Consider the following 22500-nt stretch of genomic DNA (forward strand, 5'->3'; position numbering starts at 1 on the left):
TCCTCTGTATTCCTTCATGTTTCTTCAGTGTTTCCTCTGTATTTCCTTCATGCTTCCTCAGTATTTCCTCTGTATTTCCTTCATGTTTCTTCAGTGTTTCCTCTGTATTTCCTTCATGTTTCCTCAGTGTTTCTTCAGTGTTTCCTCAGTGTTTCCTCTGTATTTCCTTCACATTTCCTCAGTGTTTCTTCAGTGTTTCCTTCACGTTTCCTCAGTGTTTCCTCTGTATTTCCTTCATGTTTCCTCAGTATTTCCTCTGTATTTCCTTCATGTTTCCTCAGTGTTTCCTCTGTATTTCCTTCACGTTTCCTCAGTGTTTCTTCAGTGTTTCCTTCACGTTTTCATCAGTGTTTCCTTCATGTTTCTTCAGTGTTTCCTCTGTATTTCCTTCATGTTTCCTAAGTGTTTTCTCCATCTTTCCTCAGTGTTTCCTTCATGTTTCCTCAGTGTTTCCTAAGTGTTTTCTCCGTCTTTCCTCAGTGCTTCCTCTGTATTTCCTTCATGTTTCCTCTGTATTTCCTTCATGTTTCCTCAGTGGTTTGCAGCTTCCTGGGTCTCCTCTCTCCATGTTCTCCATGTTTCCTCGATGTTTCCTTTTCATTTCCACTATGCTTTCTTTGTTTCCTTTTTGTTTCCTTTTCATTTCCTCTATTGTTTTCTCTGTTTTCCTTTGTGCATTTCCTGTTTCCTCCATTTTTCCTGTATGTTTTCTGAGTGTTTATTTAGCATTTCATCTGTTTTTTGTCTGTGTTTAATCTCATTTGTTTTTATGTTTCTTGTGTGCTTCCTCCATATTTCGTTTCAGTTTCCTCTCTCAGTCTCCTCTATGTTTCCTCTCTTTCCTGTGTCTGTTTGGTGCTTCTTTTTTATTTTCTTTATATTTCCCTTTCTGTTTCCTCCTTTTTTTCTTATTGTCCCTGTTCTATTAACCCAATGTTTACACTGTTTGTTGTATGTATCCTTTGTTTCCTCTCTCTGCTTCCTCTCTCTATTTCCTCTGTGTTTCCTCCCTCTGTTTCCTCCATGAGTTTCCTCTGTTTCCTCCCTCTGTACTTCCTGGCTGCTGGCAGCGTTATGTTAATGAGTCGTGGCAGAGAGAGAAAAGAGAGGAAGAGCGATCTGTTGAAGGAAAGAAAAAGCTCATTTCCTCTCTGAGGGGGAGACGCAGAGATCCGGAGAGGATTGCTGCTTATTGAAGCCGCAGTAAAGCGTTGATTTAGTTGATGGATGGAGTGATAAAGAGGAGGAGAATAAAAAAGAGAAGGGTGGGAGTGAATGAGGTAGTTGGGCTGAAGGACACGAGTTCATCAGTTTAACAGGAACATTTTTAAAGACTGAAGGTTTGAGAAGAAAGAAAAGAGTCAGACTTATTTTGCTTTTGCTGGAAATTCAAACCTCTGAAGACAGACGCTTCCTCAGCGTCCTCATCAGTGCATTAAATGTCATTTATTACAAATGTTCCAGGAAAGAACAGTTTGATCGTTAGATTTTTCTCCAGTGGATTATTACTTCTCCCTGCAGAGTCTGTTCCAGAAAACATCCTGGAAAACTTTGAATTTTCAGAAACTGTAAATAAACCCACTTCCTGTCAGGCTGCAGTGGTACCTGAGGATGACTCAGGTGTGTGGCTGCACACTGAGACGACTGTGTTGAAAGAGACAATGAGGGGACAGATGTAGGGATCTGGGTAAAGAATGAATAAAGGTTCAGATTCTCTCCATTCTTCCTCTTCGCACGGCTGTAAAAGCATAAAGCAGATAAATGTGCGCTGCATTCAGAGCTGATAGGAGTCACAAGTGTTTCTCTTATCGTGTCTGCAGCCGAGCTTCCGCTGAAATCAGCCTGATAAGAGCCGGAGCAGGAGGTAAAGAGGTAAATCACAGCTGGAAGGAGAGGAGGCAGCGTGGGGGAGGAAGAGGAGAATAAAGAGGAAACACGGAGGGGGGAGGAGGGGTAACACTGTGTTTCATCACTGTCATGCCGCTGTGCATGCTGGGATGGAGAGAATTGGAAGGAGGAGATGCGGGAGGGAGTTCCACCTCACTAAACTGGACTCATTTGTCTCCTCTCTTCCTCTTCTCCTCCTCCTCTTCCTCTGGATAATGTTCCTCTGTGAGGAGTTTATCTCCGTTTGTTTGTCGACAGAGAGAGATCTGTTTCTGGGAAACTCTGCGCTGACACAGAGGAAGAAATCATCAGGCGCAGAGTTCAGACTGTGATACGACTGAAGTCAGAAACCTGTCAGCGTTCAGATGTTTAAGATTCAGCAGGAGGCTCAGACACACAGCTGATTTAAAATGATCTGATTTATACTGTTAGAAACTTCAGAGTGCTGCTCTTCTTTTTCTCTTCTGGGTCCTCTGTAATTTACTTTGTCTTCAGTTGGGTTGTATGTCTCTGTCTTACTTTAGATAATCCCCTTTGATGAAATAATTTTTAAAAATAAAAAAACTTTCTGAGGCCTAAAATAAATTGATTTAAAAAAACTTGCAGAAGCCTTAAAGGGCCAGTGTGTAATATTTGGCATGGTTTATTGTCAATCTGAATCTGAATATTCTACCCATTAATATGTTTATACAAGTGTATGATCGCTATAAAATAAAATTTGTTTGGTTTTCGTAGCCTTATAATTATGCTTTTATATATATATATATATATATATATATATATCTCTATCTATCAAGGGCCTTGCTTTAGAGAGGTCGCCATCTTGCGCCGCCATGTATGTACGGCAGCCCAAGTGGACAATCCAGCCAGCCAGAGAACACGTTTCACGTGTATAAATGAACCAACGAAGACAGCGGAAGGAAGGAAGAAGGAGGAGGAAACAGCAGAGTGGTAGTAGTTTGTTGATAGAGAGTAGTGAAAAGTTTTTTTAGTTAGCCTATAAAGTTTGCGAATGGACCACACTTACCACGCAACAGGAGAGAATGAACCCGAACCGTCATCTGCGAGGAAAAGAAGATGCAACTTCACTCCTTGTGATGCACTCTCTGCGGCGCTTTTCCTCCTGATGATATATCTCCCCAACGATGGTAGCAGTAGCACCGAATCCCATTCTGTGCATTCAGCCTCTCTTCTCGCCTGCTCAGCATCAAACACATGGAGTTCCTCATCTGTATGCTCCGGCTCAAACAGGTATGGCTCTGGGTCTGTGTCCGCTACAAGAAACTCTTCAAAATCGCGTTCAAAGTCGTCCATTGCAGCTACTATAGTCCGGAGATATTGCTAGGCTAAATAAACAGCTGAGCTCTGTTTACAGGCTACGCTGTCAGTCAGTGTGCGGGCTGGAGATTGGTGGAGCAGAGAGGGAGGGGGGTCCCCACTTAATATGGTAAACGAGTATATGTGTATGAAGTGTGTGTGTTATGCTAGAAGAGTCAGAGTTTGGGACGGAGTCTTTTACCCCCTGGAGTGTTACCGGAGTTTTTGGAGTGCTCAAATAAACTGGTCTTTTTCCCGAATGCTCCTCTGGTCTCCTGCTCGTGAGGGATTCATTACAATATCGTAACATGGTTTAGATTTCTAAATAAATGTTCACATCGTCGCTAGATAGACCTACTCCTGAAAAACTTGTGCGCAAGGCTTTTTGTCCCTACGAGGGCAGCGTCATTTACCTGACGGGAGGGGTGAGCGAGTGAGCCCTGCAATCTAGAATTTGACCACTGATGTCACTGTTTAACCCATTTTACACACTGGCCCTTTAAAAACTAAAAATGAAAACCTGCAATGGCCTTAAATGTGCACAAAATAAATCAATAAATAATAAAAACAAACACTTTTAAGAGCCAAATAATTTAAATTACTGCAAATTTAAAAAATAAAGAACTTGCACAAGCTTAAAAACAAAGCAAAAAGGAACTACCAAGGCAGCTTAATTTGGTTTTCTGCTTTCATTTTCCTCCACATACAGATATCTATCTATCTATCTATCTATCTATCTATCTATCTATCTATCTATCTATCTATCTATCTATCTATCTATCTATCTATCTATCTATCTATCTATCTATCTATCTATCTATCTATCTATCTATCTATCCAATAAGATGCAAACAAAATACACAAAATATATTTGACCTGAATGAATCCAATAATAAAACTCAAACACTAGGAAAAGAAAACGTAGGTCAAACTGAGGCTAAAAGGCTGAGTAATTATTTATTTGGCACATTTAATACACACAGAGGCATTTCAGATGAGCTGCTGCTGATCTGAGAGGTCTGAAGGTTCATGCTGTGGATGCAAGTCAGATATGATTTGGCTCTACACCATGAAGGGATTTATAGACAAGCAGTGAGATTTTAAAGTAAATTATTTGAGATATCTGAGACCTGGTGTAAAATGTTCATCTTTCTTGGTCTGTGTTTGAACACTATCTGCAGCAATGAGCTGTAGCTGCTCAGCTGCCTGTATGTGAAGAGCTGAGAGAAGAGCCGAGAGAAGAGCTGAGAGAACAGCCGAGGGAAGAGCCGAGGGAAGAGCCGAGCGAAGAGCCGAGAGAAAAGCTGAGGGAAGAGCCGAGAGAAGAGCCGAGAGAAGAGCCGAGCAGGTGAGGCAAGCTTATTTCATTTCAGGAAAAAAAGACAATTCAAAGTTCTCTATAAAACAGCAAAAGCATTGAGACAAGGTGCAAAAGATTTCATAAAAGGACACTTAACAATTCATTAAAGAGCTGGAAAAGAGAAAATTAAAAAGAAAAGACTAAGACAGGTATAAAACCCAAGAATCAAAGTTCCAGTGGAGTGAGAGAAATTAATATTTGATTTAATAAAAGGCAGCAAACAGAGAAGAAGACCTGAATTAAAGGAATCAAATATAAAGTGATCAAACACTTATTATGGTATGTAAGAGAGTTCATACTTAATATTAACATTTAGGGAACTTTGTGGTCTGCAGTGAACTTAAACCTCAGTACAGTTCCATGTGTTTAGTTTACATCCTGGAACATCTGCATTATCAACAGTCCTGTTAGTTAGTAGCCATAGTAGCCGTCAGTAAACATCGTGGTTTAGAGAGAGCTGAGCCAGAAGGCAAAGCTTTTGATTTCCTGGTTCATCTGCGTCCCAACCCTCACCTATGGTCATGAGCTCTGGGTAGTGACTGAAAGAATGAGGTCACAGATACAAGCGTGTGAAATGAGTTTCCTCTGTAGGGTGTCTGGGCTCAGCCTTAGAGATAGGGGGAGGAGTCAGACATCTGGAGGGAGCTCGGAGTAGAGCCGCTGCTCCTTCATGTTGAGGTGGTTCAACATCTGATCAGGATCCTCCTGGTCCAGCTGGTAGGAGGCCCCGGGGCAGACCCAGAACACACTGGAGGGATTATAGATCTCATCTGGTCTGGGAACACCTCGGGGTCCTCCAGGAGGAGCTGGAGAGTGTTGCTGAGGAGAGGGATGTCTAAAACTTTGCTAAGGCTGCTGCTCTTGCAACCCGGCCTCGGATAAGCAGTTGAAAACGGATGGGTAGCTCTTAGTTTGTAAAAAGCCATCAACCAGTTTCCCTCAGTCTCTCCACAGGAGTCCCACAAGGATCTATCCTGGGCCTTCTGCCATTCACATACCATTTTTTAGTTTACATCCAAATATATGTAGATGACGCTTTCATTTATGTACGTAATAATAAACTCTATGGGACATGTAACAGCTTGGTCAACAGATCAAACTGCATTCTCCTGCTCTGCACCATGAGCATGACACAATCCTCAAAAAGATCTAAAATTAGAAACATATCTACAAATGAATTTAAGGGCATCAAAGAAAGTGGTGACAGAGACATGTGCTTGATTTTCTCGAGAGGCTGCTGTGTTTGTGGATTTTTGTATAATGTGTTGTATTTGTTGCATTTTAATGTGCTCTGATTGGCTGCTGCCTCAGGTCTCTCTTTCAGGCCGTCTCTGACCAGCTGCACAAAAATAAAAAAAATCAGATTTAAAGAAAAGTTTGGTCTCAGATTTCTGTGCATTAATCCTGATCAAAATAAATAAAGTTTTTCCCTGTGTTGCATCTGAGTTTCAGCTCTGAAGCTTTTAAACTCTGCGTCTCTGAACAAACTCTGCCTGATGGACGTGGCCGTGTGAAGCCTGCGAAGTCTCAGAGATGAACAGAGTGACGCACAGCCAACGAGTCGTCACGGCGTCGAGTTGATTGCTGCTGACAGAAACACTCGTTATCTTTAATCAGCTCACTCTCTGCAGGACGATGGAGCTGTAACGAGAGGCTGAACTGACCCTGAATCAGTCATTATCTTCATCCTTCTGTCAGGATCATCATCATCAGCTGCAGCAGATAATAACACAAACCTCCACCCGACACTCCCTCTGCTCCTCCTCCCTGCTGATGGAGGAGCTCGCAGCTTGGTTTGTTATCAGAAACTCAAACACATCATGGTTTCATTAGCTGCTGCTCATCTTCCTTAGCGTCCACTGACTCCGTGTGTCTGTCAGGTCTCACACTAGATTTGGGATTTGGAGAGATGATGTGTCTCTGAGCTGTGGGCTGATTCATCCAAAGATACTGTTCAGTTCTCAGCTGATGATTCTGTTAGTGGAGACCCGCTGAGGCTGCTCCATCTCTGGACAGCTCCTCTGATCCAAACACCACCCGCCAATCACTGACCAACTACACACACATACACTGTGTGCTCCAATCCCTCATACTACTATACTGTACAGTACGCCAGGAAAAGACTTCCAGCAGGTTTTAAGACACCAAACCTGAATGTGTTTAGTGACCCATGGCTGTTTCCCCCTGGGGATAGCGCCACGTAAAGGGACTGGTCTTTCCTACGTCACATCGACTGAGCTGCAAACTGTCAACAGCTTGACAGAAGCCGTCGAAGAAGCAGTCAAACAGTAATATCAGGAATATTAAAGGTTTAGGTGAACAAAATAATCCTAAATATCACCAACAACAGAAGGACAGAACTGTGAAATAACACTTACAGAGATATTAATTGACTGACTGTAGTTTTACTTCCATGAATGTAACATGTCAGAATCCACACACGTGTTGCAGAGTAACAACAGCAGAGCTCTGCAGGTTGATCTCAGTCTGGCAAACGTAGCAAATGGTAATTTGTCTGATCTCCAAGGTAACGGTGTATGAGCAAGAGGGTCAAAGTTCAGGGTGCAGTGTTTTGAAGAGGGTTAGAAGTGTGTACTGACTGTGTGTATACTGTACACAACAGCACATCCTTTATAAGTGCAGCTGCAGTGCCTACTAGCACTGGCTGTTCTTAGTGCTTTTTTCAGGTGTGTTTTGCTTATATTCTTGAAGCAGCAGTACAACAACAACCTTGTTCTGCTAATGCTTCGTCTGTTGAGGAGGAGAAGGGAGGTAGAAGGTCGAAGAAGGGAGATAGAAGACCGTGCTGTGGCGAATGGAAACCGGTGAGTGCAACGAGTCCGACTGCTCTATCTCAGCCTGTTGCTATGCGCGCTATATACGTCATCGTGCCAGAGGGGCAAGGAAACGAGCATGTGCAGAAAGACCGGAATGAACTTAAAGAGGAATGAGTGTATACAAGTGTGAGAAATTCTGTCATTGGGAATTAGAAACGGAATATTCCAGCCCCTTACATCGGATTGAATTTTCAATCGCATTCTGAGTTAGGTGTTTACAAGATCACTTTTAATAGGAATGGACTTTCATTGTGAATGAAAAGGGAATTAAACTGTCCGTGTAAACGCACTCAGTAAAAAGAAAAGGTATGTGATGGAGAACGTACCAGTGTTTCACCCTTCAGACATAACAAAGACACAAGTCTAATTCAGCATGCAAGTTATTTAGAATAACTCAGAATGATGTCAGCAGTCAGTGCTGATGATCTGAAGCTACATGTGGCATTAAAGGACAAACTTAACACACTTAAACCAAATGAAACCAGGCTTATAAAGACACCTGAACAAGTGGAACCAATCTCTCAGTGAGGTGGGAGGAGTCAATCAGTCAGAGAAGCAAAACTTCTTGATGTCGACCTTTATTTTTTGTCTTCTTAAAACTTTTCCAGCAGTTGCCAGAAGAACACATTGACATCATACGTGTCTGGAAACCATGAACACATTACATCTGTACGTTTTACACGAATCATGTCAGTGACGCAGTGTCTGAGCTGACTGTGTCATCAGCAGGTGGAGGATGGTGAGACACCTGGAGAGACGCCTGCAGAGCTGCAGACACTGTTCAACACCAACACACTGGTTTACACTGAGTCACTGCTGAGCTTCCAGAGAATTCAGTGATTCAAGCGACGCGTTGCTTTTTATCCAGCAAGTTTTAAACACCAAACTTGGGTGATTTTTTAGTGACCTGTTGCTGGTTTTTCAGTGCGTTTCAAGGCACCAAACGTCTCTCCTCTGGAGGACAGTGGCATGAATAGAGACTGGGTTTTACTGTGATGTCACTGCATGTCCTGCGGGGACTGTGCTCTCCAGAGCAGCTGTTTTAACCAAATATGAACCATGCTGAACCATAACCAGGTGGTTGTTGTGTCAAAACACAACCACATGTTAACCACAGCGTTGCTGAAATGTAAAGTTAATGTTTTATTTGTTACTCCTAATGATCTGTTTTCAACAAGATGAATATGTTTCAATAAAGTGCAAATGTAAATCTTGTGAATGAAATAAAAACAACCTTGGCATGGCCAATAAGAGAGCAGGGCGGCAGTCACACACGCGGACAGGAAGTGGGACGTTTGTGTGTGTGTGTGTGTGTGTGTGTGTGTGTGTGTGTGTGTGTGTGTGTGTGTCTCAGAGGATTGACAAGCTCCTGATTAATGGACTTTGTTTATTAGCTCTAACACAGTGAAGGATGCTGGGACGCCGCTGACAGGCTGCGGCTGTTTGTCCCTCTCATGATGACGAATAAAGACGTGACAGACTGAAGTGGACGACCTGATGAATGAGTGATGTAACACAGACGGCTGCAGCAGCTGAGTTACGGCACGCACAGAGTCGGAGCTGTAATGAATCAGCTGTGACTGATACGAGCAGCAGGAGGCCTGAGGAGAGTCGCTGTGTGTCGCAGTGCTGCAGTGCTGCTGTAGGGAGGAGACAACAGGCTGCTCCTCATCACCTACAGGACAGACAGACAGACAGACACTGAGAGACAGACAGACAGACAGACAGACACTGAGAGACAGACAGACAGACAGACAGACAGGTGAGGAGTGACTCTGCAGCAGCCTGTCACTGCAGCTGATTAATGTCTCGACCTTTGCAGCAGCGCACATCTCCACCATATTTATGATCATTACTTCCTGTCTCCTGCAGCCACGTCCCTCCTTCAACAGGAGACACGGCGAGGGACGAAATACGAGCCGAAAGGAGAGACACCGAGCGTCACCGCGCTGCTGACGGGGAGGACACAAAGTTTCAGCACCAACAAAGGCTGCTGCTCTCTGATTGGCTGCCTCCTCACATCAAACATGTCCGAACTGTTTAGCCATGTCTCCAAATATTAGACTGCAGGTAACCATGGCAACAGCACTGATGTTTCATATTGCTTTACCATTTAATTCACTCAAACACCCCTGGAACCTTTTCAAGCCTCCTCAAGGACCCCTGAGAGGCCATTAAAGACTTCTTTATCCTCCTCAAGGACCTCTGAAACATCCTCAGTGACCTACAGAGCCTCAGTTAGAGCTAAGGAGCCTCTTCAAGGATCAATAAAACATCCTCAAGGCCCTTTACGGTCCCTTAAAAAGACCTGTAAAAGCTCATTAACGACCACTTCAGGACCTTTAAATCCAACATGAGACCTTGTGGAGCCTCTTCAGGACCATGACCTTTTCAAGGACCACTGAAATATTCTCATTGACCTACGAAACCTCACTGAGAGCTTAAAAAACATCCTCAAGGATCACTAAAACCTCCTCAAGGTCCTCTACAGCCTTCTCAAAGACCTGTAAAGGGTAATTAAAGGCCTCTGCAAGGACCTTTAGATCCACCATGAGACCTTCTGGAACCTCTTCAGGACCAAGACCTCCTCAAGGACTTCTGAGAAGTCATTAAAGCTTTCTTCATCCTGAGCTACAACCTCCATGTGAGCTGAGGAGCCTCTTCAAGGATTACTGAAACCATCTCAAGGCCCTCTACAGCCTTCTTAAAGACCTGTAAAAGACAATTAAAGACCTCTTTGGGACCAAGACCTCCTCAAGGACCTCTGAGGGGTCATTAAAGGCTGCATCCTCCTCAAGGACCTCTTAAAGAGCTGAAGAGCCTTTCCAAGGATCACTAAACCTCCTCAGGGCCCACTACAGACCCTTAGAAGACCTGTAAAAGACAATCAAAAGGCCTCTGCAACGACCTTTAGATCCACAGTGAGACCTTCTGGAACCTCTTCAGGACCAAGACCTCCTCCTGGACCTCTGAGGGGTCATTAAAGCTTTCTTCATCCTCCTCAAGGACCTCTAAAACATTCTCAGTGACCTACAGAACCTCCATGAGAGCTGAGGAGCCTCTTCAAGAATCATTAAATCCTTCTCAAGGTCGTCTGCAGCCCCTTAAAAAAAAACTGTATAAGCTAGAAATAGACCTCTTCGGGTATGTCAGATCCACCATGAGACCTTCTGGAACCTCTTCAGGTGGAAGACCTTCTCAAGGACCTCTGAGTTGTCATTAAAGACTTCTTCATCCTCTTCAAGGATTACTGGAACCATCTCAAGGCCCTCTACAGCCCCTTTAGAGACCTGAAAAAGACAATTAAAAGACCTCTTCAGGACCAAGACCTCCTCAAGGACCTCTGAGGGGTCATTAAAGACTTCATCCTCATCAAGGAACTCCAAAACATCCTCAGTGACCTACAGAGCCTTACTGAGGGCTGAAGACCCTCCTTAACGATCACTCAGTACTTCTCAAGGTCCTCTACAGCCTCCCAAAAGACCTGTAAAAGACCTTTTGATCCACCATGGGACCCTCTGCAACCTCTTCAGGACTATGACCTCCTCAAGGACCTCTAAAACATCCTCAGTGACTTACAGAACCTCCATGAGAGCTGAAGACCCTCTTCAAGGATCACTAAATCCTTCTGAAGGTCTTGTACAACCTCCTCAAAGACTTGTAAACAACATTTAAAGACTTCACCATGAGACCCTCTGGAACCTCTCAGGTACCACACCTTCCTCAAGGACCTGTACAGCCTCCTCAAGGACCTCTCCAGGAGGATGTAAGCACAGCTGGTGTCTGTTTCAGTCATACTGATGTTCATTCAAGCTGGAGGACGTTTCCTGGTTTCCAGGATATGAAGACAGGTTGTGAGGGTTCAGTTTGGGACGTGGTGTCATTACCATGGGAGCTGCGTCTGCTCCATCGATTACAGCTGATTCGTGTTCCAGGCTGTTTCCTTCCTCCTCAAACTCACATCCATCTCACATCTGCTAATTGCACATGCAGATATTTGTAAATGGAAGAAAGTAATTAAGTTTTCCTGCTGCAGATTTAAAAACTCAGCAGGCTCAAACTTTTTATGTGATGACAGCTCGTTTCCTCTTCGGTCTGAATGCTCTCACTGTAGAGTCACTCAGGACGAGACGTCTGTTCAGTGGACGGAAGATGATGTAAAACACGTCTTCAGTGAGAAGTGAGCTGGAGGATGCTCCTGTAGTGTCACACACCTCGTAGTGTTTCCTCAGTAGTTAGAAACTTCCAGTATCCAGCACCGAGCAGAGCAGAGCAGAGCGGTGATTAAACAGTGATGTATGTGAGTGAGATGGACAGTCTAACAGTGTAAGTGAGTGGGAGAGGCATTAGAAGAGTCCCAGCACTCTTTCTTAATTAGGTCAGTCTCTTTTAATTACCTCTCAGTCCGCACAGCTATTAAAGCTCTCTGCCTCTCTCCCATCATGCATTGGTGCCGTCCTGCCTCTATTGTCCTGCAGAGTGTGGTCAGCTCTCTTTTAATGTCTCCATTTCACTTTTACTGCCACATTAAAGGCTTCAAGGTGAGAGGTGAGGACGGAGGGCAGAGCTCAGGTTCACTCTGCACACTCACATTTGACTCTGAGACGAGATGATGCACGAGATGATGTCAGACTGAGTGACACACCTGAGTTTACAGTTACTGAGAGCAGAGTAGTGTTTTTATAAAGTTTCATCTTTCAGGAGATCTGTATTAAAATGTGATCATGTTCAAAATTAAAAGAAAAGTATTTGACACGTGCACAACACAGAGAAGCAGTCGCCATTACGCCCAGTCTGAAGAGGAAAATGTGTGCACTGTACATCTGTGGAAACTACTAAGCATTTATTTTACTTTACACCACTGGCTGTTTTATACTGAGTCACTGCTGAGTTTCCACGGAATTTTCAAGCACCAAGCGTGGGTGTGTTTGAGCGACCCATCAGTGTGTTTCCCCCTGGAGATAGTACCATGAAAGGGACTGGTTTTTACTGAGATACTAGTCCATACCCATGAGTACAGCATACCATACCATGACTTAGTCATACCAAACATTAGAAAACCCCAACATTGGTCCACAGGGGGAGCCACAGCGATCGGTCGCATTTTAGCCATTTTGAAGCATTTTTCTGTTGTTATAGCGCCACCCAGTTGCCAATTAGAGTTAAATTTCTCCAGTCACCTTGAGGCGTCCTGTTCTACATATCTACCAAGTTTAGTAAAAATCCATATGGCGGTTAGGCCTAGATAAGAAATGAGCTCTCTAGCGCCCCCATTTTGTTTGATGGGGTCAATAATGGAGGGGTCCCCTCAGATTATGTGTGGTCATATGCCTACAAAGTTGCGTGGTGATGGGTGAAACCCTTGAGATGTTATACACCTTTATGTGATGAGCCACGCCCTCCACAATATTCATTGCCTTATAGAAGCTCAGTTTTAGTAAGTTTTCCAACTTTTGCCAAGAGGGAACTTTAGATATTGGTCCCTAGATTATGTTCACCCAGTTTCATGCAGATCGCTCAAACTTCCTAGGAAGAGATCCATTTGAAGTGTTTTTCAAAAAATTCAAAATGGCGGAAAATCTATATAAGCGGAAGTTATGGGTTCTTGAGGCAAATGTGTTCCTCATGAGGAGAGGCATCTCTGTGCAAAGTTTCATGTCTCTACCACATACGGGGCATGAGATATGCCCATTCAAAGTTTGACATTTCAATGGGTTGCTATAGCGCCCCCCTTTGGCCAATTGATGTAATATTGCTTCATTGGCATCCTCCCATGACCCTCTACCACTGTGCCAAATTTCACCATGGAACAGACACACATACAGAGTTTTCCTCATATAGTTCAAACACGGTTGTAATTTAGACATCAGTGTGTTTCCAGCAGCTTTTCTGTCACTAAATATCTTTGTTTTTAGGGAGCCATCTCTTCTTTTTCCAGCAGGAAGAGAATCACGAGGAGCAGTTGTTTTTTTTAACCAAGACATTGCTACATTTCCACCTGATCTGTTTCTAACCATGACCAAGTGGTTTTTGTGCCTGAACACAACCACACATTAATCAAAGAGTTGCTGAACTGTAAAGAAACACAAAATGTCAACGTATCCTCCTCATAATAACATAATGTAAATGTTGAAATGTGTTCTGCCAGGTGGGATGTGTTGTTCTCAGGCTTCTAAACATGTTCATTAAATATGCATAAAGAGCATAAAGCATGACTTTCTTTAGAAAAAAATCCTCCAGATAAAAATAGGAATCTGAGATTGTCCCTCATAGCCCCATGTTAGCATGTTAGCATCCTGCACCGAGTGACACAGTGAAGACATTTTGGACGTCTTGCAGAAAAAGCTCTGTGATGCATTTATGGAACAAGTTAGCTGCTGTGGCTTCATGCTAACCTGCATCACAGCTCAGCTCTTTAACTGAGACAAACTCACACTAAATAATAGAGTCATGAATTAATCAAGAAGCAACCAAAACAAAAGAGACGGAAGGACTGTGTAAAGTCAGCAGGGCAGAGGAGTGTTTGGATGTGACGCTGCTAAAACAAAGAAGGACCAAAAAGCCAGCACACTGACATGTGTGACATGAGGAGATCTGCCACAGACTGGTGGCTGCTCTGGCTTATATGCAGGAGGCTCACCTGCCCAGGTGTGTCTGATGCTGCTGATTACGCTCCAGCAGGTCTGCAGAGACACAAAACAGAGTCCCACCTGAAACACGTCAGCTGGCTGGGTTGAGTTGACGTCAGTCAACACAGCTGCAGCTGATGATTGTCTCCCTGTTAAGGACAAAGTTTTGTCTCTAAAAGTCAGGAAGTTGTGACAAACATCACAAACTAAAGTCCAACAGTTTAAAACACACGTATAAAACACACAACAAAAGAGGAGATGTTTGGAATCTGTGCCTGAAAATCACATTATTGATCATCAAACCAGAGGAAATGAGCTCCAGCATGAGCTCTGAAGGCTCCTCTTTAAACTACAGACTTTTGTCTTTACATCAGTAAACACATGTTCATGAATGTCAGAGGGGTGGTCAATGTGTCTGCCACCAAGTCAGCACAATAAATATAATGGTCTGTGTGTGTGTGTGTGTGTGTGTGTCTGCAAAGAACAGATACGTCACATTTGTATGTTATACAGCAGAGTCACTGTAACTTTCAACAACACTGAGGCTGCAGGACGACCACCACCTCACTGAGATTAGCCTTGGCAAGGTGCTGAAACATCAACAAGTCCAAACTGATAGAAAAGATTTCAACACACTGACATCTGTGCAGTTTCACTTTATTGTTGGTTAGATCTGTACACTCTGATAAAGGTCTAATAGACCAAGAGCTCAACAATCATGGTTAACATGTGGTTTTATTGAGACACAAAAACCACCTGGATTTGGTTCAAACAGGTCAAAAGTCAAAAAAAACAGCAGGTTTTGGTGGCTCAAGTCCCGCTGAAACACAGCGACACATCACTGAAAAACCTCCATGTTTGGTAGTTAACAAGACGCTGGAAATTCAGTGACGTCTCTATAAAACACAATATTTTTTCATGGCCCTGTTCCAGCTAGAAAAACAGCAATGACTCTAAATCATCACTACTTTTGTTGCCTGCTTGTGTTGAGCAGTGTCTGCAGGCGTCTCTCCAAGGCATCCCACCATCCACCATGATTGAAATGATTTGTGTGAAACAATTGTAACGTATCTGCAGTTTGCAGAAATATACGATGCCAACATTTCCTCCTGGTGCTGGGCTGCTATCTTTGCCTAGCTGTTTCCTCTTGCTGCCAGTGTTTATGCTAAGCTAAGCTAACGGTCCTGACACACACAGACATGATCAGATTAATCTCTAAATGGAATCAGAGTATCTCCTGGATGCTGCCTTCAGCGATCGTCACTGTAAATGATGGTCTCATATTAAAGAGGAGGCGGCGAGCGGAGCAGAGCTCAGATCAGTTTGTGAAGCTCGACTGAACCTGAATCCTTCAACATAATTAAGATGAGTTTCACAGAGACGGAAGACGAAATGGATCCAATTAAAAGTCAGTGATGTAAAATATTACAGCCAGAAACCAAAGTGGGACACAATTAGACAGAGAAGAGATTAAAGTGACAGGAAATGGATTTGTCTGTTCGAGTCGCAGCTCAGCTGACTCTGCACTTTGATGATTTATACACTCTGTCTGAGAGGACGAGACCGAGTCCTCCTGGTCAGAGACAAGTCCCTGAGACGAGTCCATCACAACACGTGCTGTTGTTGCCCAAAAAGTAACGTGTAATGTGTGTGTGTTGGCTAAACGTAACCGTGTGTGTGTGTTGGCTAAACGTAACCACATGTGTGTGTGTTGGCTAAACGTAACCACGTGTGTGTGTGTGTGTTGGCTAAACGTAACCACGTGTGTGTGTGTTGGCTAAACGTAACCGTGTGTGTGTGTTGGCTAAACGTAACCACGTGTGTGTGTCGGCTAAACGTAACCACGTGTGTGTGTGTGTGTTGGCTAAACGTAACCACGTGTGTGTGTGTTGGCTAAACGTAACCATGTGTGTGTGTCGGCTAAACATAACCACATGTGTGTGTGTTGGCTAAACGTAACCACGTGTGTGTGTGTGTGTCGGCTAAACGTAACCATGTGTGTGTGTGTTGGCTAAACGTAACCACGTGTGTGTGTGTGTCGGCTAAACGTAACCATGTGTGTGTGTCAGCTAAATGTAACCACGTGTGTGTGTGTTGGCTAAACGTAACCACATGTGTGTGTGTGTGTCGGCTAAACGTAACCATGTGTGTGTGTCAGCTAAATGTAACCACGTGTGTGTGTGTCGGCTAAACGTAACCACGTGTGTGTGTGTTGGCTAAATGTAACCACGTATGTGTGTGTGTTGGCTAAACGTAACCACGTGTGTGTGTGTGTCAGCTAAATGTAACCACGTGTGTGTGTGTTGGCTAAACGTAACCACGTGTGTGTGTTGGCTAAACGTAAACACGTGTGTGTGTGTTGGCTAAACGTAACCACGTGTGTGTGTTGGCTAAACGTAACTACCTGTGTGTGTGTGTAGGCTAAACGTGACCACGTGTGTGTGTTGGCTAAACGTAACCACGTGTGTGTGTTGGCTAAACGTAACTACCTGTGTGTGTGTGTAGGCTAAACGTGACCACGTGTGTGTGTTGGCTAAACGTAACCATGTGTGTGTGTGTTGGCTAAACGTAACCACGTGTGTGTGTGTGTCGGCTAAACATAACCATGTGTGTGTGTCAGCTAAATGTAACCACGTGTGTGTGTGTTGGCTAAACGTAACCACATGTGTGTGTGTGTGTCGGCTAAACGTAACCATGTGTGTGTGTCAGCTAAATGTAACCACGTGTGTGTGTGTCGGCTAAACGTAACCACGTGTGTGTGTGTTGGCTAAATGTAACCACGTATATGTGTGTGTTGGCTAAACTTAACCACGTGTGTGTGTGTCGGCTAAACGTAACCACGTGTGTGTGTGTGTGTCAGCTAAATGTAACCACGTGTGTGTGTGTTGGCTAAACGTAACCACGTGTGTGTGTTGGCTAAACGTAACCACGTGTGTGTGTGTTGGCTAAACGTAACCACGTGTGTGTGTTGGCTAAACGTAACTACCTGTGTGTGTGTGTAGGCTAAACGTGACCACGTGTGTGTGTTGGCTAAACGTAACCACGTGTGTGTGTCGGCTAAACGTAACCATGTGTGTGTGTCTCATCCTGAACATGGGACTGTCACAGAGACGACAAAAAGAGGATTTATACTCAGGTCTTCAGGATCTAGTCCAAGTCCTTCAGTGCATGTGTGTGTGGAGATGTGTTTCAGTATATATGAGTCTATTTTCAGTGTGCAGAGGACAGACGGGTCGACACAGGTGTGAAGACAACAGGTGACTGTTTCTGTTTCAGGTCAGTGTCTCCGCTCAGAGTCATCACTGTTATTGTCTGTCTGAACCTCAGACTGAAGGTCTGAACTCATCTGTGACCTCTGACCCTCTCCTGTTGTTAAAGTACACAACAACATCTGAAGACGCAGGAGAAGCAGGAGGAGGAGGAGGAACAGGAGGAGGAGGAGGATGAGGAGGAGGAGGAGGAGGAGCAGGAGGAGGAGGAGGAGGAGGAGCAGGAGGAGGACATATTGTGCCGACGCCTGGGGACTAGAACGTCTTCTGAAAAACAGAAAGAGGCAAAACTGACCTGCAGTGTCACCTCCTGCTCCTCAGCTTCACCTCCTGCTCTGTCATCGCTTTTTTTACCAACTGTTTTTCAGCCACCAACTGTGGGTATTTCTAATGACCTGTGGCTTATTGTCCAGCAGGGATTTCGCCTGTAAAAGTGTATTTCAAACCAAAACAATAAAACTTTTCAGCCACCAAACGTCTGTATTTGTTGGGGACACGTCTCTTTCTTAAGCAGGAATAAAACAATACAACATTTCCAGCTGAGACTGTGGCACCTTAACCTGACTTAGGCTGAAACATGATCTTTTTCTCACCCAAACCGAGTGCTTATCGTACCTCAGCATAACCACACATCAACTACAGGGTGGTGGAGACTAAACAACCTGCTTCAGAAGAAGAAGAAGAAGAAGAGGAGGAGGAGAGCTGCTTGATAAAAGCAGTAAACAGCACTAGAGATGCTAATGTCAGTCATTCTTCAGCCGCTCTTCCTGCGGGACTGACAGGCTCACTGTTATTCCCTCCATCCATCACCTGTCTGACATTACATCATCATCATCCTCTTCTTCTTCTGTCAGCCTGACTTCATCTAGAAATATGGTGAATTAGTGGTCCTGGAGGACAGAGGAGGAGGAGGAGGAGGAGAAGCTGAGCTCTTATTGTCTCGTGTATGAACCACTTCCTGCACAAACACTGAAGGAGGGACACGTCCTGACTGATCAGATACAGCAGTGTGAGTCTAAAAGTGCAGACACACCAAGCCGACATCAAAGAACTAGCAGCGACGAAAGCCAACTGTTGCATCGCCTACGTCGCCTCACGTTGCCCTGTGTCAGTTGCATTTGAACACACTACACGGACTACATCCGACGGCCAAGTAGCACGTACATTCTGCGCCTGCGTGAGAGAGAGCGGAGTGAGAGAGTGGTACATCCTGTCAGCCGAGGGGTTTCCTATCTGTGCAGCCGAGCACCGCAGCACCTCCACGGACTATTACATCCAGACGGTCCCGGTGTTTCCTCCGCAGGCTCCACTTCACTCAGCTGCCCGATAAACCCGCTGCTTCTTCCCACTTTAACCTGAATAACAAACCAGGGCTCGGTGCTCCGGTTGGATCCAAAAGGAGAAAGTAATAATATTATAATTATAATACTGGCTATTGTAACAGCAGCAGCAGCAGGAGGCATCTGGCAGGACCACGGCAGCAGCACAACCACACACGTCACGCTGTCCAGGCACCGCTGTGATATGAGTTAATCTGAGAGACAGTGGAGCACAAAGGCTCCGGAGAAGAAGCCGAGTTAGTGACATCCAGAATGGCCGAGTTAGCAAGATGCAGTAATAGAATACGAGAGAGAGAGAGAGAAGGAGAGAGAGAGAGAGAGAGAGAGAGAGAGAGAAGGTGCCCGGTGTATTATAGGGGGGTCCTCCGGCAGACTAGGCCTAAGTCAGCCTAACTAGGGGCTGGTACAGGGCAAGCCTGAGCCAGCCCTAACTATAAGCTTTATCAAAGAGGAAAGTCTTAAGTCTAGTCTTAAATGTGGAGACGGTGTCTGCCTCCCGGACCGTAACAGGAAGATGATTCCACAGGAGAGGAGCCTGATAGCTGAAGGCTCTGGCTCCTGATCTACTTTTGGAGACTTTAGGGACCACGAGTAACCCTGCGTTCTCAGAGCGCAGTGTTCTGGTGGGATAATATGGCACTATGAGCTCTCTAAGATATGACGGAGCTTGACCATTTAGAGCTTTATAAGTTAACAGTAGGATTTTAAATTCAATTCTGGATTTTACAGGGAGCCAGTGCAGAGAAGCTAAAACAGGAGAAATAAGATCTCATTTCTTAGTTCCTGTTAGTACACGTGCTGCTGCATTCTGAATTAGCTGGAGAGTTTTTAAGGACTTACTAGAGCTACCTGATAATAGAGAGTTACAGTAATCCAGCCTTGAGGTAACAAAAGCGTGGACCAATTTTTCTGCATCTTTTCGGGTCAGGATAGGCCTAATTTTCACAATATTACGCAGATGAAAAAATGCAGTCCGTGAGGTTTGTTTTAAATGAGAATTAAAAGACAAATCTTGATCAAATATTACTCCAAGGTTTCTTACGGTAGTGCTAGAGGCCAGAGCAATGCCATCTAGAGAAACTATGTCATCAGATAAAGAGTCTCTGAGTTGTTTGGGGCCAAGAACAATAACTTCAGTTTTGTCTGAATTTAACATCAGGAAATTGGTGCTCATCCAGGTTTTTATGTCTTTAAGGCAGTTATGGAGTTTAGTTAATTGATTACTTTCTTCTGGCTTCATCGATAAATACAACTGAGTATCATCCGCATAACAATGGAAATTTATAGAGTGATTTCTAATGATGTTACCTAAAGGAAGCATATATAGAGTGAATAGGATTGGTCCGAGCACAGAACCTTGCAGAACTCCAAAACAAACTTTAGTACGTAAGGATGATTCATTATGAACGTCAACAAACTGAAAACGATCAGATAAATAAGATTTAATAATATATCATCAATAATATACATCTATTATATTCAATGATTGTAAATCTTTCTGTAGAAAATTGAAGTGTTGTTCTACTCAGTGTGATTGAAGCTGTTGAGATGAGTTTGCCTGAAGAGCTTTCTTCCAGAAAGAGATTTCATGGATAAAGTAAGGTTTGGGTTAAGATGAAATCTATCTGGACAAACTTCTCCTACATGTTGAAGACGGGAGACATAACCAGAGGGGCAGAGTTTTTACCATCAATATTAAAAAATGGACCAATGTATGGGTAGAGTTTCTCAGTGAAGGAGCAGCCATTGAAGGAGTAGAGAACAGCTGCAGTGTCAACATCATGAAAGGAGACCAGACCGTCCTCATAATCCAGGAACACCCCCACCTAATCAGGCCGAGACTTCGGAGAGAGATGGACTCCAGGGCCAGCAAGAGCTTTGTACTTATTATTATTCCTTAACCATATCGTCCAGTAACCATCCTTAGGGCACAGATTGATTTGTCCCTTTCTGTTGATTGACTCTCTGACCACTCCTAAATCCCAGTCAGTCTTCCCTTTAACCTGAACCTCGAAATAAAATCTTCCTGAAGAGAAACTCTGCTTTCCCAAAACACAAGTACAAGTAGAAAATCTTTCTGGATTGTCTGGGAGATTCTTGCTTATGTCACCATGTTTAACTTGTTTTCCATCATCAGACAGGATGCGTTCAGGATATGCTGTTTTAGGATTGAGTGTCACGTCCACTGCATACTGCTGGATCCGCTTCAACACGGCCTCAAACAGCTTCTTCATCTGTTTACTAAGCATCTCCTCCAGCTGAGTCACAGCTGTCACCACAGTCCCCTCATATGAAGGTGGACGGATGCTGATTTTTGTCCAGTCCCTGGTGGATGGAGCAGCGTTCACGGATGTGAAGCTTTGGAGGAGGTGGAGGTGATCTTCAGAGCATGAGAGCTGCTCCACCTCAGTGCTCCTCTTCTTCAGCTCAGAGATTTCCTGTTCCAGCTCTTCGATGAAGCCTTCAGCCTGTTCTTCTGTCTTTCTCTGCTTCTCTTTGATCGTGTCGATGAGCTCGGCCTGGCTTCTTTCAACAGACTCCTTCAGAGCGGTGAAGACCTGAACACCATCTGCTATCTCTCTGTCTGCATCTTCCTCACTGAGCTCCACTGAGTGTTTGATCTCCTCAACCTTCAGTCGTCTCTTCTGAATCATCTGCTGAATTTCAGCCTGCGTCTTCCCCAGCTCGGCCTTCTTTCCTTCATATTCTTCTTTCAGAGGAACAACATCATGTGTCTTGTGGTCTGAATAGGTGCAGAGCATGCACACACAGATCTGGTCGGTCTTGCAGAAGAGCTCCAGAGGTTTATCGTGTATCGTACACATCCTGCCTTCCAGGTTCTCCACAGGATCTGTTAGCTGATGTCTTTTCAGACCTGACACTGTCAGATGTGGCTCCAGGTGAGTCTCACAGTAGGATTCCAGACACACCAGGCAGGACTTCAGGGCCTTCAGTTTGGTTCCATTGCAGACGTCACAGGGAACTTCTCCTGGTTTGGAAACTTGTTGCTCTGAGCTGCTGCTGCTGGCTTTCTGTTGAGCTAATTGTCTGAACTGAGCAGCCATCTCAGAGATGAAAGTGTTGACCCGCAGCTCAGGTCTGGTGTAGAAAAGCTCTTTACAATTTGGGCACCGATAGGGGACATTAGTACTCCAGTGTTCAGTGATGCAGGTTTTACAGAAGTTGTGTCCACATGGTGTGGTGACTGGATCAGTGAACACATCCAGACAGATGGAGCACAGAAACTGATCTTCAGTCAGCAGACAGCTGGCAGCAGACATATCAACACTCTGAGGACAAAAAGTCAGAAAACGACAAAAATGTTATTTCGTATGTTTTGATTATTTGTTTAAAAGAAACCATTATGCTCATTTTCAGATTCATGCTGTATTTTGGGTGTCTTCTAGAACATGTATAAATGTTTTAACGGTTAAAAACTATCCATCCTCACTGTGACCTCGTCACATGTCCACGTTTGGTCATGGACATTCCACGTCCACATATGACATCCAAGGTACCCTGGGTGTGTTGGTTGTTGACGTTCTGGGACGCCGTGTCAACTTCTCTTCTTTTACGATACACTTCGTTTTCACAGGAAAGTTAACATTTATTTACAGTCTGTTTCAAAATAAAGAGACTGTAACAACACACACACGTGGTTACGTTTAGCCAACACACACACACACACACACACACACACACACACACACGTGGTTATGTTTAGCCAACACACACACGTGGTTATGTTTAGCCAACACACACACACAGACAGACAGACACACACACACACACGGTTATGTTCAGCCAACACACATACGTGGTTGCGTTTAGCCGACACACATACGTGGTTACGTGTAACCA

General features: G+C 44.2%; 1 protein-coding gene and 1 long non-coding RNA gene across 2 annotated transcripts in view; both read right to left on the reverse strand.

The window, feature by feature from the left end:
* Positions 1 to 14671: 14671 nt before the first annotated feature.
* LOC144461786 (uncharacterized) overlaps positions 14672 to 22500 on the reverse strand; it is a 213663-nt gene continuing 205834 nt past the window's right edge. The window contains exon 2 of the long non-coding RNA XR_013490419.1: positions 14672 to 15745. This is a non-coding gene — a long non-coding RNA (uncharacterized LOC144461786). The remainder of the gene's footprint in view (positions 15746 to 22500) is intronic.
* The window catches only part of LOC117249108 (zinc finger protein RFP-like), a 15399-nt gene continuing 7570 nt past the window's right edge, over positions 14672 to 22500 (reverse strand). Inside the window, exon 2 of the mRNA XM_078165347.1 lies at positions 14672 to 21929. Within this exon, the coding sequence (XP_078021473.1) occupies positions 20466 to 21920 (1455 nt within the window). The 5' untranslated portion in view covers positions 21921 to 21929 and the 3' untranslated portion in view covers positions 14672 to 20465. The remainder of the gene's footprint in view (positions 21930 to 22500) is intronic.

This window comes from Epinephelus lanceolatus, chromosome 23 (assembly GCF_041903045.1).
Source record: "Epinephelus lanceolatus isolate andai-2023 chromosome 23, ASM4190304v1, whole genome shotgun sequence".
Lineage (NCBI taxonomy): Eukaryota > Metazoa > Chordata > Actinopteri > Perciformes > Serranidae > Epinephelus > Epinephelus lanceolatus.